The sequence below is a fragment of the Erithacus rubecula genome, assembly GCF_903797595.1.
Source record: "Erithacus rubecula genome assembly, chromosome: 23".
In the NCBI taxonomy this organism is placed as follows: Eukaryota; Metazoa; Chordata; class Aves; order Passeriformes; family Muscicapidae; genus Erithacus; species Erithacus rubecula.
In genome coordinates, this window is record NC_136675.1 from 5,195,519 (window position 1) to 5,215,145 (window position 19,627).

A 19,627-nucleotide genomic window follows, 5' to 3' on the forward strand; every position below is an offset into this window, starting at 1 on the left:
CTCTCCATGAGCAGGAATTTGAAGATCTCCTTGTCTGCTGCACTTGGGTGATTTAAAAACCCCAATCCCCAGGGCAGTGGGGGGGTTAATGCTGCTGCCCCCAAAGCTGCTGTGCCTCCCTTCCTGGAACAAGATCTGAAATGTGCAGGCAGCCCACTGAAGCAGAATTTTAATCTGAGATCTGTTTTTCAAGTCTGATTTTAAGATCCCATGCAGGTCAGGGTTGTCTGATTCTTCACAGTTCATTAAGTAGAGAGCAGCTCGTGGTAGAGATTGACTTTTAAAAATGATGGATTTTTATTTATAGCGGAGTTCTACTCATTAATTTTAAAGGATGGAAGCATAAAAGCAGGAATGGGTTCATTTTAAAAAAAAAAGTGACATTGGTAATTTAATTAAATTGGGGGTTTGAGTATCATTACAGAAAATGAAACCTTAGTTCTGGGCTGCTTTTCCACCCATTTGGATTTGACAGCAGCCCCTGCTCCCAGAACCTGCCTGGGCAGGAACAGTTCCAGCTGGAACTTCCAGCCCCAGGGGCTTTGGGGGAGGATGTAAAGAATGGGTTTGGGGGGAAGAAATGGTGTCAGGAGCTGGGATCTGCTCCTGCTGCTGTGCAGAGAGGGGCTGGGGGTGGCTGGAACCCCAAAACTGGGCTTGGGGACACTCAGGTGTGACCAGAGATCAGAGGGATGGCTGAAAAACCCCAAAACTGGGCTTTGGGACACTGTATGTGAGCAGAGCTCACAGGGACACCAAAAACCCTCCTGAAAACCCCAAAACTGGGCTTGGGGACACTCAGGTATTATCAGAGCTCAAAGTCATTGCAGAAAACCCAAAATTTTGGCTTGGGGACACTCAGGTGTGACCTGAGCTCACAGGAACAGCTGAAAACCCTAAAACCTGATTGAAGCAGTTCAGGAGTGGATCTGGATATGCCACTGAAATAAATCCTGTTCCAGCTGATGTTTAACTTCAGAATTTCCAGGGCTGGGTTCACCACAAACCCAGGTGGTCTCTCTGGGAGCAGGAACTGCTCCTGTGCCCATCTGGGATTAACCCTTCATTCCCCACCTGTCAGAGATACAGAGGAACATCCCACTACCCATCTCCTAGAGCAGGATTTGCATCAGCATTGGAGATTTATGTCCCATTTCCCCAGCTCCAGCTCTGGCTGGGTTTCATCCCTCTCCATGTGTGCCAGGGCATCATTTTCCTTTTCATCTCCCCCTTTCCCTTGGCAGGGCTGCAGAGCAGAGCTCCCTCTGCTCGTGGAAATTCATCCCTGACAAACTCATTTTCCATCACAGAGTGTGAGCAGGGCCCTCCCCTGCTCTCCCAGCCCTAATGAAAAGGAACCATCACAGGAGATGCTGCACAAGGGCCTGATTTCAGGTTGATGGAATCATTTTTAGGCCTGGTTGTCTTTGCTTGGGTTTTTTATCGGGCTCTAAAACCGTGATTGGAGCCAGTTTCTTTTGGAGTGGCTCGTGGAAACCTGGGGGGTTTATTTAAATTCCCTGCAAGTGCTGTGCAGTGGCACTGCCTGAGGATTTATTGGCATTTCAGCTGCAGCTTTCCCATCTTAGATTGGAGTATCCCACATTTCCCCTGATTTTGTTGGGCTCTGTTGTGCCTTAAGTTGAGCTGGGTCCAGCTGTGTCTGAGTCTGGTTTGATGCAAGTGTGTGAAATCTGGATTAAACACTGGGAATTATAAATCCTGCTGAACTGAAACATTGGGGGTTTTTGCCAGGCAATCAGGTTTGGGTGGATTTAAGGTGTAAAACAACCCTGCTGAAAAATGTGATCTCTGGATTTAATAAACTCAAGCTAGATAACTGAATACATCAGGTTATATAAAAATGGGGGAAAAGTTTAGTAATTAGGAGGCTGGGATGGATTTCCCAGAGAAGCTGTGGCTGCTCCTGGATCCCTGGAAGTGCCCAAGGCCAGGCTGGAGCAGCCTGGGACAGTGGAAGTTGTCCCTGCCCATGGAATGGGTGACAGGAGATGATCCTTAAATTCCTTCCCATCCCAAACCATTCCATGATTATCCAGAAGATCCAGCACCAACCACAGTGCAGATTAAGTGCTCTTGTTGAAGCAGTGATCCTGTAGAAAGGTCTGGTAGCTCTTGTCCTCTGGAAACCAGTGGAAAAGGCTGCTCTGGTGTTCCAAATCCTAGTTTTTATCTGGGTAGGAAATGTTTGGCTCCTCCCCTGGCTGGAGCATCTCCCAGTGGGATGATGGAATTTTATCAGTCATGCACTGGGACTCAATGGCCATGAACAGGAGATATCTCCTGGAGGGAGGATGGGCTGTGGGAAAAATAAAGAACATTGCTCCACCTGATTTTTAACAGCTGGCCCATTAACAGGAGATATCTCTCACAGAGATAAGGGTCACTGCCCCAGCTGGTTTAACGGATGGTGATAGAATACAAACTTTTGGGCACATCTTTACATTGTAACCTAGGACAGGGTGTCTTCACTGGGTGTTATCCAACCAAGGGTGCAGTTTATTTATTACAAAGACACTTTATCAGGCTATGTTACTCCTAAAGAAAACTGTACCTTAACAACAATTTCAACACCACACAGAGAGTATCCACCCTAAAATCTGCAAAAGCCAGTAGCATGTGCATTTCTAACACCCTAATATGCGTTTCTAACACCCTAATATGTGTTTCTAACACCCTAATATGTGCTTCTGACACCCTAATATGTGTTTCTAGCACCCTCATATGTGTTTGTAACCCCTAACCAGCCCTTCTTGCCTTGCAGCCCTGCCCAGCCACACGTGTGGGAACCCGGGGCGGCTGCAGAACGGGGTGCAGCAAGGAACCACCTTCAGCATCGGGGACAGGGTCAGGTACAGCTGCAACCCTGGCTTCTTCCTGGAGGGACACGCCCTGCTCACCTGCCAGGCCAGCTCGGGACACGGAGCCTCCTGGGATTTCCCTCTCCCTGTCTGCAGAGGTAAGGAAATCCCTGAGATCCCACCTGAAACGGGCCTGGTTGAGATGGCTGGGGTGGGGCTTGGTTTCAAAGGGTTAAAAATGTCAGGAAAATGAATCCACAAACACCTGAGGTTTGTTTGCAAAAAGGAGACAGAGGAGTCCTGTAACTTTACTGGAATAAAGGGAGAGGCCATGGGCATCCCCTGGGATCTCTCAGATTTTTGGAGGACACAGCCTCCTTTTAATCCCAATTTCCCTCTCTCTTTCCCCATGGGCTGAGGTACTTGAGAAGCACAGACTTCCCAGAACACCTGACACCTGAGACTGATTTTCCAGAGAAGCTGTGGCTGCCTCTGGATTCTTGGAAGTGTCCAAGGCCAGGCTGGAGCAGCCTGGGATTGTGGAAGGTGTCCCTGCCCATGGAATGAGCTGAAATTAGATAATCCTAAAGCACCTTCCCAACCCACACCAATCATAATTCCATGATTATCCATGACTGATTATCCATTGATCCAGAAGATCAAGAACCTAGCAAAGCCTGCAGATTTTCCAGCTCAAACACTGGACTGGATTTTCTGCTTTCCAGTGCCAGATTCCCTCTCCTGTGGCACATTCCAGGGTGATTGTGGTGCTGTGCTGCAGGGCAGGTGGATCTGTGCAGGGCTGGGATGCTCCCTGGCTTGGGAATTCTGTCAGGAAGGTAAAAGCTGCCCTTGGATTGAAAACAATTCCCATCTTCCTGCCAGTTTAGGGGCAGGGAAACTTCAAATTCCTTTAGCAGCCCAGAGAGTGCCTTGCTAATTGTGCTCCCACGGGGGCTGGAGAGTCTGTAAATACACAAATGTCTGTGTTGTTCTACCAAAAACATTTGCTGCTGCTCTTGAAGTCTCTTCCCTCGATTCTTTGTGTACTTCAGCAGAGCATCTCCTATTGATTCTTTTTATTGACTCTGCCTGTGCAATCAATCAGCCCCTCGAAGCTGGGAGTTGAAAGTGAGCAAATATTGTTTGCTTGGGATGTTTTTAATGCTCCCTTGGATCGGTTACACGGCACAGAGATGTGTTGTGCCTCTCACTGGGGATTTTTTTGGGCACTTCCCTGCTGGTTTGGGGCCAGGAGCGTTTAGGGGGTGTGAGGAGAGGCTCAGAGTGACTTGAAAGAGGGCTGCTTATCCCTGGTGTTTTTTATGATCAATTATGATGTTTATTTTCTGCTTATCTGTCAAATTAGGACGGTCTTTGTCACTTTGGTAATACATTTCTTTTGATTTTATTTTTTGAGTTTCACTGGAGGTGAAAATGCTCACAGAACCAAGGGATGAAGGATCATTGATTCCAACCCCAGCCCTGCACAGACACCCCAAAATCCCACCTTGAGAGCAGTGTCCAAACCCTCCTGGAGCTCTGGCAGCCTTGGGAATGTTCCCATTCCCTGGGAAGCCTGGGCAGTGCCCCAGCACCTTCTGGGGGAAGAACCTTTCCCTAAATCCACCCTAGTACTCCATCAGGAGGAGCTGCAGCCCCTCAGCTGCCCCTCCTGCCCTTCACCATTCCTCTGGACACTCTAAAAGGTGAAATTCCCTGAAATTCCACCTTGGGAAGGGGCAAAGCAACACCTTGTTAGGAGAAAAGGGAATTCCCTGCCTGGATGGAGCAGTTCCCTGGGCTCTGACAGCATTTCCCAGAGTCTTCTCTTCTCCTTGCCCAGTTTCCTTCAGCATTTGTGGAGGAAACCCCAGGGAGGGAGGGATTAATCCTGACCCCAGCTGGTGCTGGAGCTGAGGGTTGGCATCATTTCCATTTCTGAGATCCCCTTTCCAGCTGGAGAAAAAGCCCAGTTTTGCATTTCCACCCTGAACTGCCAAACTCTGTTTTTTATTTCAGTGCTGCCCTTCCAGTCTGGAGTCCAGCACTGGGGCTGGTGGTATCTGAGCTTCCAGGAAAGAGGAAAATCCAGGGAATGGCTCCAAGGGCAGCACAAAATGTGCTTTTCAGCTGCTCTGGGGGAGCTGTGCCTGCAGCTTCCTGGAGGCAGCCACTTCTTTTCTGATGGATTTGGTCCTGATCCTTCAAGACTTTGCCTTGAAAGTTGCACTTGAAGCATTTTTTGGAAGGCAAGAAGGAGAAATATTCTCCTGGAACATTTAAATCTTGCTCCAGAAAAGCAGCAAGCAGCAAAGCCAGGCTGCAGAGGGTGGGTTTGCATCACTGGGTTCCCAGAAATGTCCCAGTTGTGCTCGGCTGATAAACTGGGGACACAGATTTCTTATGGAGCAAAGGCTGAAAGGATTTGCATTCTATCAAACAGGTTTTCTCTTTCTTCTGCAGGGAAAAGGATTCTAAAGCTCTTGCCTGAAGGAGAATAAATATATTTAATAAATTTAGCTTTCCCTGAGAGCAACAAGATCTTTGTGGCCTGTGTAGATTGTAACGAATTCTGTTAAAATTGCTTTATTGGTCATGGCCATTGGGAAGTTTATTAAATGTATTTGTAGGTGTTATTTCATTTCTTAATGGAAGTTGGGGATGGGATCTTGATTAATTGGGAAGAAAAGTGCTCTCAAGGTGAGCAGGTTAAAACTGGGGAGCTTTTTTGGGAACAGACATGTCCAAGGTCACATTAAAGGATAATGTTTGGGGAATCTGCTCTTCCTTCTCTGCTTCCCCTCTCTCCAGGACAGCAGAGAGGTGTTGGAGGATTCTACATCTGATCCAGGGTTTCTTTCATCTTTTTCTTTCCTGCTTTTCCCCTGCTTTGTCACATTTTGTTCCTGTATTGGCAGTTCTGCCTCTGCTCTGGTTTTGATGCGTTGAAAGAATCAAGGAGAAATTTCTTGAAAGAATCAAAGAGAAATTCATTATGGGAAAGAGGAGGAACCCAGGGCAGGATTTGCTGGGGCAGGAGGTGGTTGGAATGCTGGGCTCACCTTCACCATTCCTCCTCCCTGGGAACTGGCTGCACTGCCTTTACCCAAGCCAGGGTAATTCTTTGGAATCACAGACTTGGGAATTGCAAAATTTCCTTGTGAAGGACGAGAGCAAACCCCGTGGGAAGGGAGAGGAGCAGGGAATTCCAGCAGGATCAGGAGTGGCTCAGGGAGATGTGTGGGCAGTTTTATACCACAGCTGCAAACAGCTGGATCAGAATTGATCCTCTCAGCACAGATCCAGCAATTCAGACTTTGTGTGCTGGGTTTGGTCCCTGCTGGCCTGGAAGGAGGGCTGGAAATGCTGGGATCTCCCCAGGGATGCCACCTTGGCTGCTGTGGAGGAGAACAGCACCTGTTTGGCTCTGGAATTTGGGAATTTGCCTCCAGAACTGGAAGTCCTGACTGGCTGTGAAGCCTGGGCAAAGCTGGAGTTTATCCCATCCCTAGAAAAATCCCATCCTCGTGTCAGAAATCCTTGGAGTGCTCTCCCCGTGTGTTTTGCACATTTCCTGCCCAATTTTTCTGCTCTCAGGAATGAAATGAGGCCAAGTTCTGGGCCTAAATGGGGCTTAGGCTGAGCCCAACAAGTCCAGCTGTATTTTTATCCTGGCAGTTGGAATGCTGGAGGCAGAATTCCCAGTAGGCTCAGGTTGCTGCCTCCTGTTCTACCCTCACCTGTGCCAGTGAACCTCCAGCAAAGCAAAAAAACACCTTTGGAGCATGGAAAATGAACCCAAAACATCCCAATCTGTTGGGAAAACACTTCCATGCACGCAGAGAGAAGCCTTTCCCCAGACTTTTTGCTGAATTGAACAGAACTGGGTTTATGATTCTGGTAGACGGCAGAGTAAAAACTCAGCAAAGCCAGAGGAAAACTTGGGAACATTTGTGGAGCTCCATTTTGGGCACATCAAATCTGCATAATCTCATTAAAAGTGCTCTGTCTTACTGTAACTCCAGCAGCTGCTGAGGCTGTGCTGTGCCCAGAATAATTGGAGAAGATTTTGGATGATTGTAGGATATGTTGAAGCAATAACAGCCTCTACAAACCGAGGGAGTGTGTGTTTAGAGGTGGATGGGAAGGGAATATATTCCCCATTAAATAGCTTCTGCAATGAAAAAATTGTCAAGGAATTTAAATTAAGAACTCCCCTTTTAATAATAAATATGATAATAAAAAAGCCAAGCCACTGTGCCTTTGGCTGGATCCACAGCTTCTGTGAGTTTCCATAAAAACAGAGTAGTCCCATATTGAAGAATTGTCATGTGGCATTGAATGAAAATTCTTCAGCCTGTTCTTCATCTCCTTCTTTTCCTTCAGTCTAAGGGGTGGTTTGGAGTTTTCCATAGAACTTTGGAGGTCCCACTGCGTACTCTGTGCAGGATGCATCCAAGTTTGAAGGATTTCTTTGGGTCTAAATGAGGAACAAGTGAGGAAATGGTGTCTGACAGGGAGATGTGCTGGGAAGGGGCTCCTCAGGAGAGCTGGGAGCAGCTCTGGCACTGGGGCTGTTTAAAATCAAACCAAGAGTTTGGTGGGAAAGGAGCCAACACTTGCCAGGAATGAATCCCTGGCTGATCCTGATGGGTTTTGCATCCCTCCACATCTTCATCCTTAGGAGTGGGCAGTGAACACCCCTGAGCAAACCAGGGGGGTTTGGCTGTGACTTTGGGCTGGATTTTGGGGCAGTTCAGGAGTAAAGGTTTTCAAAGCAAAACCAGTGAGAAACTCCAAGTCAGAAATTTAATAGGGAAAAAGAGAAAAATAAAATACATGCAAGAAATTAAAAAAAAAAAACCACAAAAAACCACTGCCAGAGTAAGAATAATCCTGACACCCTGCTAGTCAGGGTGGTGGTAGCAGTCCAGTAGAAACGGTTTTGTTGAAGCAGTGATCCTATAGAAAGGTCTGGTGGCTCTTGTCCTCCGGAAACCAGTGGGTAAAGGCTGCCTTGGTGTTCCAAATCTCAGTTTTTATCTAGGTAGGAAATGTTTGTCTCCTCCCCCTGGCTGGAGCATCTCCCAGTGGGATGATAGAATTTTATCAGTCATGCACTGGGACTCAATGGCCATGAACAGGAGATATCTCCTGGAGGGAGGATGGGCTGTGGAAAAATAAAGATGATTGCCCAGCTGGTTTAAAGATGGCCCATTAGCAGATAATGTGTGCCAGGAGATAAAGATCACTGCCACACCCAGTTTTAAACAATGGCCCATTAACAGGAGATAATTCCCACAGAGATAAGAATCACTGCCACACCCAGTTTTAAACAATGACCCATTAACAGGAGATATTTTCAATGGAGATAAAGAACATTGCCCCACCTGATTTTTAACAGCTGACCCATTAGCAGCAGATATCTCCACAGAGATAGGGATCACTGCCCCACCTGGTTTCAGCTGATGGGGATAGAATACAAACTTTTTGGGCACATTTTACATTGTAACCTGGGACATCAGGGCTCACCCCTCGTGTTTTGCTGCAGCTGACGATGCCTGTGGAGGGACCCTGCGGGGCCAGAGTGGGATCATCTCCAGCCCTCACTTCCCCCTGGAGTATGGCAACAATGCAGACTGCACCTGGACCATCCTGGCCGAGCCTGGGGACACCATTGCTCTGGTTTTCATGGATTTTCAGCTGGAGGATGGATATGATGTCCTGGAGGTTGCTGGCACGGAGGGATCCTCGCTCTGGTAGGTTCCTGTGGTGTTAATTCCTGTAGGACACTTGGGGTGGGGCTCGTGGTCAAACTTCACAGGGTGCTCAGAGTGAGCAGTCTGTGCCTGAAGGAGGGGAAATTCCCAATTATTCCCAGTGTCTTCCTTCTGAAATTTGGGATTTGCTTGGCAGACTTTGCAGTGAGCACTGGCTGTTTCAAATCTGTTGCCTGCAATGAAGATCTGTAGTGTGGCTGGGAAGAAGAAGAAAGATGTAAAAAAAGCCCCAAACAAAATCTTCCAACGTCTGAGAACCCCTCAAAACCTGCCACACTCCAGCCTTGGTTTTGCTAAATGTTCTGATTGATGCTAAACCTGTTCCTGTTGATGAACTACAGGAAACGTTTTACCACTTGTCCCTGGGACAGGAGGCAGAATTCCAACCCCCTCTCACCCCAAATGCTCTCAGAAATACTGCTTTGATTTGGGATAAAGCAAATATTTCCAATATTCAGGAGCCTCCCCAGTGCTCTGAATGCAGGAGAGATCAGGAACTGCAGAGGGAATTTGATGTGTTCCTCCTGTTGGTTTTATAGCAAAGGACACTGTGATCAAACTGCACTCAGCAAATGGTTAAAAGTCCTGACTGGCAGCAAGTGGAAAGTCCTGGAAGTTGGATTTAAACCCAGCTTCCCTCTGGAAGGGCAGAATGAAGCATTTGACATGATCAGGTGCTGCCTGGAATTATCAGCAGCGAGTTAAATTGTGATTATTTGCGAGGATCCTGTTGCAAATCCCATTTATTTGAGTGATTTATCCTGGCTGGCAGTTCTGAGAGAACAGCACTGGAGTGTTTAGGGTGTATTGATGGGAGGGAAGTTGCCATTTACCACGTACCAATTGTTTACCATTCCCAGGCTCCCTTGGAAAATTAGATGTTGCTGTTTGATGAAAAAAAAAAAAGCCCAGGTTGGTTTTATTAGAATGCATTAATATTTTAGGGCACTGTTGGTTTGTAGGCACTCAGCTGTGCTGGCTGGGAAAGATGGATGGAGCTGGTTAAGAAACATTATTCAGCCTGGAGGTGTTGCCAGAGCAGAGCTGTGTCTTGTCATGTCAAAAATAAAACAAAGCCTGGCAGAGGGAACCTGCTGGGGAAAAAAAAAAATTAAATAAAATTAAATTAATAAACTCCTCATAAATACAGCAGGAAAAAAAAACCTTTTAAAATGCCATTTATGGGGAATATAAGCCTGGCTTTGAGCTGAGCCTGCAGTGCACACACTTAAAACTGAGATTAAAGCCTGGTTTAAGTTTCAAAGGTGGCACTTTGGGGCTTGTTGGAGGGAAAAATGATGGATTTACATCCCTGCTCCCCCTCTGGGTGTCCATGTGCTGCATCCCTGACACTGCCTTTCCTCCCAGCCCTTTCCCTGGATGAGCTCAGCCCTTTTTGGGATCCCCTGGCCCCAGCAGCAGAAATTCCCCCCTGGCAGAAGCTGTTCCTGCTTTTGGAGGTGCATCCTTGAATTTCACATCCCTGATTTCCACATCCCCAGCCCATTCCAGGGATCTCATTTCGCATTCCTGGAGGAAACTTTGCAGTCCCACAACTGGAATTGCAAAGGAGCCTTGTTTGGAATTCCATCTCTCTGAGCTGGCCCGGTAATTAAATTCAGATGAGTCAGTTCTCAATAATTTTTGCCCGTAGGGGGAAGAAAACCTGGCGCTCCTATCTGGTCTTTAACCATGCTGATGTGATTCAGCAGGAAAAGAGAGCTCAAACCCCTTTTTCCCCCTTCTGCCTATGAAAAAAAAACGGGTTTTAATTACTGGTAATAGAGCAGAGAGACTTGCAGCCAATTCTCTTGAAGCCTCTTGCAGCTGAATGCTTCAAATATTTCATTTTCGAGCATTCTGAGTAGTTTTAGTCATGGCCAGGGCTGGGCACAAATAAACAAAATCCAATTTCATCAGGAGGATAATTCCAGTGTGTTTCCAAGCTATGGAATGGCACCTAATGATAGTATTTATGAGCCCATTAACTCAGCACTTCAAGTGACCTTGACTTGACCTGCTCTTAGAAAAATCTGCATTATCATTCACCCTCCTGGCTTTAAAAATGGATTTTTTTTTTTTTTAATGAGCCAGCTTGCTTTAAGTGCCTTCACATTGATCCCATGGCCTGGAGAATCCTGAGCTGGGTTTCCTTTGCTTCCCAACCTGTTGGATGTGAATCCTGCAGGAAGAATTCCAAGGCAAAGGGCTGTGCCAGGCAGAGCAGCTCTGCTCAGCAGATTAATAAAATCACACATTTACAGCTCTTTCAGCTGCTCCCACAGCTCTGCTGGGGGACCTGGGGCCCAGATTGCCTTGGCAGGTGAGAAATGAAATCCTGCTGAGCAGGAGGGGAAGAGCAGGGTGGGATGAGCCTGTGGGGTTGGGAAGGGCAAGGTGGGGTCAGGAAATTAACCCACAAACACCAGAGGTTTGTGTCCAAAAAGGAGACAGAGGAGTCCTTTTACTCTATTGGAATAAAGGGAGAGGCCGTGGGGAATTCCCCTGGGGTCTCTCAGATTTTTGGGGTCCATCCAGTCCATTCTGGGATTTTCTGGCATCCTCACCCCCAGACCTTTTCTTGTCTCCCATACTTGGAGTTTTCTTCCTTTCACTTTGTCCCTGAGAGATCTGTCAGGGTTAGTGCAATTCGCCCCTCTAAATCCATGGAAAAGAAGAAAATCCCCTAGAGCAGCTCAAGTCCTTCCAGGACCTGACACAGGATCAGGGAATTGCTGTGATTGTCCCTAGCACCTCCTCAGACCCCAAAATCTGTCAGACTGAGCACCCAGAACACCCCAAAATGTGTCTCTGACAGAGACTGGGCTGTTGTGGAGCTTCAGATGTTTCTGAAAGAAAATTAAGATGGGAAATTTCCTTCTAGGCTGGAGATGGTTGCTTTAATAACGAGGCTCTCCAGATCTTTTGTATCCATGTTGTGTTTGGTGTGGGTGGCAGGGACTGGGATTTTGGTTGGGAATTGTGCTGCTGTTGCTGCTTTATCCTGGTGTCGTGGGCTCCAGATCACAGAACACTCTGAGCCTTTTTGGGTTTATTTTAGGAAAGTTGCATCAGCTGTCACATTGCCCCAGTGCCTCCCACTCCTTGAGCCTTCCCTTGTCATTCCCCCTGGGAATCAGTTTCTGCTCTTTGGTTTTCTGTTGATAATCCCATGCTAGGAGAATGCAGTGGGAGAAGCAAGAAATGGCCAAATCCAGGGAGTTTATTCCTGTCTGAGTTCAGTTCCTCCCCCTCAGTGCCTCATCTTCATTTTGCCTCTCCAGCCTGGGTGCTGCATTTTTCCTCCCTTGCACAAAATCTTTTCTTCTCCTCTGTTTTTTCACTTCATTTGTGTAGAATTCTTTTTGCCTTCATCCTGTGATTCCCTGGAATAGGAACCTGCATGTGAATTATTGCACACACTTGCAGCACAGCTGTGCCAGATGTGAAGGCAGCATGGACACCTCACTGTGCTCCAGATGTTGGGCAAGGGGTGAAAACCAAGGCACCCAGGTGAGCTTGGGAGAACCAAGAACCTCAGAATTCCAGGTTTCTCTGGTTGATTTTATGTTGTTGTTTTTTGGGTTTTTTTCCTGGAGCTGAGTCCAGGGGACCCATTGGGGCCACCAGCCCTTTCTGGAGGAGCATTTCCAAAATTCTCTCTTTGTTCCTATTTCTCAGACCCTCTGGAGCCACCAGCCCTTCCAGGAGGAGCATTTCTGATGGTGACTCTTGTTTTCTGAGACTCCTTGGAGCCATCAGCCCTTTCTAGAATAGCAATCCTGAAATTGTCTAATTTCCATGTTCCTGAGACCTCTTGGATCCCTCAGCACTTCCTGGAGGAACATTTCTAGTGGTGTCTCTTGTTTTCCTGTTTCTGAGACCCTTTGGAACTTCCCCTCATTCTGGAACAGCATTTTTAGGTTCTCTTTTTTTTCCTGAGACTCCTTGGATCCATCAGCCCTTTCTGGAACAGCATTTTTGAGGTTCTCTCTTTTTTCTTGAGACCCCTTGGAGCTGTCAGCCCTTTCTGGAGCAGCATTCCTGAAATTCCCTCATTTCCACGTTCTCTCATTTCCCTGTTCCCGCAGGAAGCTGAGCTTGGGGGAATTCTTTTGAAGGATCCATCAGCATTTCAGCAGCTCCTCTCAAATTCCTTTTCCCATCACCATGTGCTGCTGACCCTTCCCTCCCCACCACCTGAGCCCATCCCTTTAGTGGTTCCCAAAAGCCATTAAAGCCCTGGGATGCTCCAGGATTCCCTCTGGATGCTCCCTCTGGCCAGCCCCTGTCTCTCCCCACTCCTTGAGCTCTCAGATCTGCAGGTCCTGCAGGTCAGAGCTTCACAGGGAGCTGATGATGGGTGGTGGAAATCTCCTCAGTGTGGGCTCCTAATGAACCAACCCCTTTTCTTTAGATCAAAGCAGTTTCAGATCCTTCAGAGCTCTCAGCTCCCAGTTTTCATCTCAGAGCTGCCTGTGATGTCCATGGCAGGGCTCTGGCTCCAGAGCCAGGATTTTGTGGTTTGGGATGAGTTTTCTGTGCTGTCCCTGCTGCTGTTGCCTGTGGGATAACCCTGCAGACTTTTCTGGCATCCCAGAGTGGGTGGGAGCCAAGGATGGTCCCTCTCTCTCCCCCCTGTGCCTCCCCAGCAGCTGCTGTTCCTGCAGGGATTCTGAAAAGCAGATTGCCTCAGATTCTCATCTCACACTTGCCACTCTCTGGCAGAATTTTTCCAGGCTGTAATTGCTTTCATTTGCGAGTTGACAAGAATTATCCTGCCCTGGGCGTGCACGAGGCTGGAGCTGGGGAGGTTTTTTTTTTGTGTGTCTTGAAAGAACTTCTTTCATCACCACTTAAAACTCAGAAAAAAATGGGAAAGTTTCCTTTCCCTGTGCAATGATTGGAGCTTCCTTATTGCAGGAACTCCTGGATGCTTTATCTGTAATTTTCAGATATTTTTCTTCCATAGGACTGGGAAACATGGATGAAGTGGCTTTTGAAATCCCTATTTAAATGCTGGTTACATCTTCTTTGGGATCTGCAAAATTGACTTCCTTATTTAACTCCATCATTTTTCATTTATGTGCTTTTAATTGGAAACAAATCCCACAAAGGCTTCAAAGCCCTAAAATTTTGCTTTAGAGGGGAATGGTGTTCTGGCAAAATCCTCTTTTCTCTTGGAAAGTTCATTCCCTGCAGATAAACTGGAACCAGAGCAGTTCCAGTTCCTGGGAGTGATGATGGGGAACTTCCAACCTTTGGAATTCCTGCCCTCCAGACCTTAATTAAACATGGATTTCCTCTGAGAACAGCAGGAATTTGTAGGTGAAGGAGCCCTGGATTCCAGGAGGGAGCTGATGGTTTTCTCAGGGAATTCCAACTATCCCTGAGCATCCTCGGGGCTGTTGGGAAGTTCAAGGGTTGGAAATTCTTTGGATGGAGAATTTTGTGCTCCCACATTGTCCCAGAGCTCCTGGCACTGCAGAAAAACTGGGGATGCTGGAAGGAATGGGGGGGGGGGGTGGATATGGAGCAGTTCCATAATTTATGAATATTCCTGGAGGGGAGGGAAGGTTTCAACTCCTTCCTGGTAGAACTCACTTCTCCCTGCTCCTGGCTCCATTCCTTCTCCTTCTGCTTCCCAAATCCTGCCCTGGGACACGGCAGGGACAGAGAAACTCTTGTGACAGTGGCCCCATGACCTCTCCCATCCAATCCAACAGCATCAGATCCATTCCCACTCTCTCTTATTTTCTATCATCAACACAATGAATTACATTTGCTGCCTAGTGGAAAGCTTTTAATGAATATTCAGACTAGGAAGGAGATGCTTTTAGGCTGAAAACGACTCTGATAATGGTTGAATTGCCCTTTTTATCCCAATTTGTCCCTTCTTTGTTGTTTGGTCACCTCAGAGGCAAAGATCCCCATGGAAAGGCCACTGCTCCTGAATCCCAAGGGATGAAGGGCAGGGAAGTAATAGTGGGCAAAAAAAAAAAAAAAAAAAAAAAATCCCTGAAGGTCATTAATTCTTAATTTCTTTGTCCTGCAAACACACATTGGAAGAATAAAAAAAAACAAGAGATTTTTGCAAGAAACCTCAAAAGCTGTAATCTAAAAAGAGATTTTTTTTTAAACTGAGGCTGAGTCTGACATGCTGGAAGCTGAGAAAAACATTGGAACCTCCTTCAGGATATGACCCAAAATATAGACTGTGAAGCAGTGAATAATACCCAGATTTGGCTTTGAGTAAGTGCAGACGATACTTCGGGTTGTAAAAAACCCGAATATTCGGGATTCTCTTTCAAACACCGACCCAGCACAAGGCTGGTTTCTCTGGACAAACGTTGATCAGCGCCTTCACTCCGAGGTGTTCAGACACCAATTGCTGTCATTCCAGCGCAGGGAGCTCTCCCTTCCCTGGGAGCTGCGTTCCGGTGTCAGGATGTGTCTGCCGGAGCTGATAACACCCGTGTTCTACACCCTGCCTTATCTGCAGCTTCAAAGGGAGCAGCACGCACACCTCGGCTGCTTTCAAAGCCCTCTCCCTGCTGGGCTTTCTCCAGGCCCCACTCAGGGATGTTTTTCTGCTATTTACAAGTTGTTTCAAGGGTGGAATCACTTTGTTTTCAGATGTCAGCTGCCTGCACGAAGTCTGGTTTAAATGTTCTTTGCCTGCTGGCTTTTCCCTGGCTGGGTTTGCTGCAGCATCCTTGGAGCTGGGAATCACCACTGGTGGCTTCATTCCGTGCTGAATTCATCCCTCTGCTGTTAAAATAAATTTTGGGGGGGGATATCTCAGCCTCAGGGGAGGAAATTGTCAGCTTTTCAAAGAGTAGAGAAACTCCAACATGTGTTGGTGCAGTTCCTCTTGAGAGGGCAGAGGAAACAAAGTGTGGCCAGAGCATGGAAAAACTCTTGCAGTTAAGAATTAGAATTGTGTTCTCAGAGCTGGCATTTGTTAATCTTGATGTGTTTTCAGAGCTGGGCTGTTCTATCTGTTACTCCTGGTGTGTTTTCACAGTATTCTTGTATTTGTTCCCATCTCCATTAATATCTGGGATCTCTGTGTCTTGACACATCTGGAGTACAACCCCATATCTGTCTATTTCTAATTTAGGCAAATTTCTCAATTTTCCAGCTCTAGTCCAGCCCTGGGGGCCTCTTGTCCTCAAATCCCAACCCTGCCGTTAATGTGGCAAAATTCACCTTTTTTCTGTTGTTTGCTTTGCTGCTGCTGCTTTAAAAATGAAAGATACCCTGGCAGGGATCAGGGGGTGAGGAGGGAAGTGCAGAGTCTGTTTTCCATTCTGGATCCATGAGCAGTTCTGGGAACTGCTGGATTCCTGAATGGAGAGGGAATTGCCTAAACAGCAGTTTGGGATTGGTCACTGAAGCCTCACCTGAGCAGGGTCAGATCTGAGGGTGAAACCCCAACTGAGCATCCTGGAGACAGAGGAAGATTCTCCTTTCCAGGGTGTTTCCTTAAGGAATTAATCCAAAATGTGGCTCTGGGAATGGGCTGGCAGGAGCAGGAGGGAATTTCTGTGATAACCATGAATTCCAAGTTCCCAAATCCAGAGTTTTCCTGCCTGCCCTGAGAGCTGCCACCACTGCTGGCTCTTGGCACGGGGACATTTTTGTGTCCCAGACTGAAATCTGCTCCCACCAGCTGTTAAAATCAGGCACTGAGTATCTGAGCTCAGCTCAGGCTGCACAAAGCCCATATAGAGGCAGAGCCTGGGGCTGGATCCAGGGAATTGCTGAGTTTTTGCTCCTTGGCACAGTTCTGTTCTGTCCTGGCTGGTCAGGATCTCTTCAGCTCCTGCTGGGCTTGGCTCTGACACTTTTGGCTGTTTCACGGCAGGGATGGGCTGATTTTTGCCTCCCAGAGACCTTTCCCTGGCTGGGTTTGGAGTGGGGATCAGGAAGATGCCCAGGGCATCAGTAAATATTGGAGGATTACAACAAAATGCTGTTGACAATTCATGTCCAAGGATTGCTTTGCTGGCTGGAATTCTCACAGAATTTGGGTTGGAAGGGACCTTAAATCCCATCCCATGTCAGGGACACCTTCCACTGTCCCAGGTTGCTCCAAGCCCTGTCCAGCCTGGCCTGGGACAATTCCAGAGATCCGGGGGCAGCCACAGCTTCTCTGGAAAATCCAATAAACTGTTAAAAAACCTAAAAACTCCCTCAGCTCTTTCTACACTTTTAAAACAGCCCCATTCCTTTGATAATTCCCAGGTGGAGCACAGGGGGAATACCCAGTTCTTCCTGCTCTCCTTTACCCCTTTGTCTTTCTCCCACTCTTTCTAAATTAATTTTATAATCATCCTTTAAATGATGGGGCAGCTCAAATTAGCTCTTTTAGCCAGAATTACCTGCATTAAAGATCTCCCTTAAAAAAGAAAGGCATAAAGGTAATTAATAGCTTCAATTATTGTAATGTGGCTTAGCTTGTGCTTTTCTCTTGGAAAAACCTGGTTTTGATAAGTCAGCTGTTCTTAAAAGGAGAAAAAAAAATATAACAGAAGTGCTCCAGGCTGGAAGTTGGCACGAAGGAGTTTGGAAATCAGGTTGTTCCCTGTGTAATGTCAGAGAATAAATTACCCCCATTGATCCTGGAGCAGTGCCCTGTGCTCCAAACAGCCCTGTGGGAAGGGGAGTGTTCAGAGAGGATTCAGGTTTTTTTTTTGCCCACTCACAGATGCTTTGTGTGAGTTGAAAAACCAAAGGATATTTGTTCAAAGCCACACTGGAATTTCTGGAGCCTGGGAGTGAATCAAAGACAAGGAGAAACGACAGGGAAATCTTGAAAGATGGTTCAGAGCTGCTCTGTGATGGGTGAGGGGGAGGCTGGAGGTGGCAAAGCTGATTTGGGAGAGGGGGACAGGGCAGGGACAGCACCCTGGGGTGCTGGGACAGGGAATGGGGCCAGGAGCTGCTCCATCTCCCCCAGTCCTGCAACTCTGCATCCTGCCCCAGGCTGGGATGGACCAGATGCTCAGGGGCCCCTGTGGATTTCCTGCTGCTGCTGCTGGGCAGGTGGGGCTGTGCCCAGGTGTGTTCTGTGCCCAGGTGGATCCTGTACCTGGGTGGGTGCTGTGCCCAAATGGGTGCTGCTCTTAGGTGGGTGCTGTCCCCCAGGTGTGTTCTGTGCCCAGGTGGATGCTGTGCCAGAAGTTTTCTGTGCCCAGGTGGATCCTGTATGTAGGTGGGTCCTGTGCCCAGATGTGTCTTGTGCCCAGGTGGGTCCTGTGCCCAACTGGGTGCTTTGTCCTGTGCCCAGCTGTTTCCTGTGCCCAGGTGAGAGCTGTGCCCAGGTAGATGCTGTGTCCCATGCTCACATGTGCCCTGTGCCCAGGTGTGTGCTTTGTCCTGTGCCCAGGCAGATACCGTGTCCCATGCCCAGGTGTGTCCCATGCCCAGGTGTGTCCTATGCCCAGGTGTGTGCTTTGTCCTTTGCCCAGGTGTGTCCCATGCCCAGGTGTGTCCCATGCCCAGGTGTGTCCCATGCCCAGGTGTGTGCTTTGTCCTTTGCCCAGGTGTGCCCAGGTGTGTCCCATGCCCAGGTGTGCCCTGTCCCAGGTGTTTGCTGTGTCCTGTGCCCAGGTGGGTGCCCACACCTGCTGCTGCCAGTTCTGCTGTCCCAGTGCAAACTGGCATGTTCCCAGTTTGCATTTCCCTGCTGTGAACAGTGCCTGGATCCCTGTTCAGCCCAGCCCCGGGGTTTGGGGATGCTCCTGATCCCTGGCTTGGGCTGTGCTTGGGAAGGGGCTCCTGATCAGGGAATCTCTCCCATCTGTTTGATGTGCACAGGCTGAGGCAGGCTCAGGAAAAATCTGCTGCTCTTCTGAAACTCTGATATTTCACCCTCTGATTTGAGCCTCGTCTCCATCTGAAGAGCAAAAAAGCTCCTGAGTCTGATGGCTGCACTTGATCATCTTAAAAGTCTTCACCAGCCTTAACAATCCCATCATCTGTGTTGCCACATTCCCTCAAAAAACCCTTTAAAAGCAGAAATGTTGAAGCAGGAGGGGATGTGCTCAATATCTGCCCCCCCCCAAGAAGCTCAAAAGCAGAACAAAATCAGAGATTGGCATTTAGAACATTCTGTCATTGATTATTTTTTCTCTCAGGCTTTTAAGGAACTATAGATTTTTAGCCTGGAATTAATATATCGGAATTTTTGTGGGCAGAATAAAACCCTCATTAAATTTTGCAATGTATCAAACAGCTTGCAATTAAAATTCATTTTGAAGCGAGTTAGCAGAAGTTTTGTTACTGTTTAACATCTTTATGGGTGTCATTCTTTGTAAATTTGGACTAATTGAGTCCAAAGGGACAAACTCATGGATTCTGCATTTGCTGTGGATGCCAGGCCTTGCTTTGCTTTTGGCATTTTTCCTCTTCCTTCATGCAAGTTCTGATTTTAGCAAGTTGCCAGGAAAGTAACTTATTTTGTTTTTTTCTGCCAAGAATCCATCTTCCTAAATCTTGGGAAGACTGCAGCAAATCTCTGGGAAAGACAAGCAAGGCTCCACTGACTCCAAGGTGTTTCCTGATGGGAAGTTCAGGAGATTCCAAATTAGATTTTTTAGGTTTTCCTTCTAAAAATGTTGTTCAGAACAAGCTGCTCTGAGCATGTAAAAGCCTTGGCTGGGCTCCTGGTTGTATCCTGAAGCTTGGAGATTTCCTTGACTGGCACATAAACCAGCCTGGAACATTTGGAATTGTGAATTTTCATATTTCTTACTCCCCTTGAATATTTTGCCTGCTATTCCAAAGCAGTTTTTAGGGAGTAAAAGCAATGGGAAATATTTCAGAGTGTGTGAAACCCAAGACCAGATCCTGACCTGGCAGAGCTTTGAAATTCCCCTGAACTTGCAGGTGAGGAGGGGTCAGAGTTTGCAGAGTTGGTGCTTTCAAGACTCTTCCCAGCAAAGCTGGATTGAACCCAAATTTAATCCAACCCAGGGAAAGAATCTGGAGCAGCTCCTCAAACACCATCAGCAG

The 19,627-nt window shown here is 47.4% G+C and overlaps 1 protein-coding gene across 1 annotated transcript in view; it reads left to right on the top strand.

The window, feature by feature from the left end:
- CSMD2 (CUB and Sushi multiple domains 2) overlaps window positions 1-19,627 on the top strand; it is a gene marked incomplete at its 3' end in the record, with an annotated part of 261,650 nt that overhangs the window by 62,057 nt on the left and 179,966 nt on the right. Inside the window, exons 5-6 of the mRNA XM_079325862.1 lie at window positions 2,786-2,980; window positions 8,377-8,584. Coding sequence (XP_079181988.1) covers window positions 2,786-2,980; window positions 8,377-8,584 — 403 coding nt within the window. The remainder of the gene's footprint in view (window positions 1-2,785; window positions 2,981-8,376; window positions 8,585-19,627) is intronic.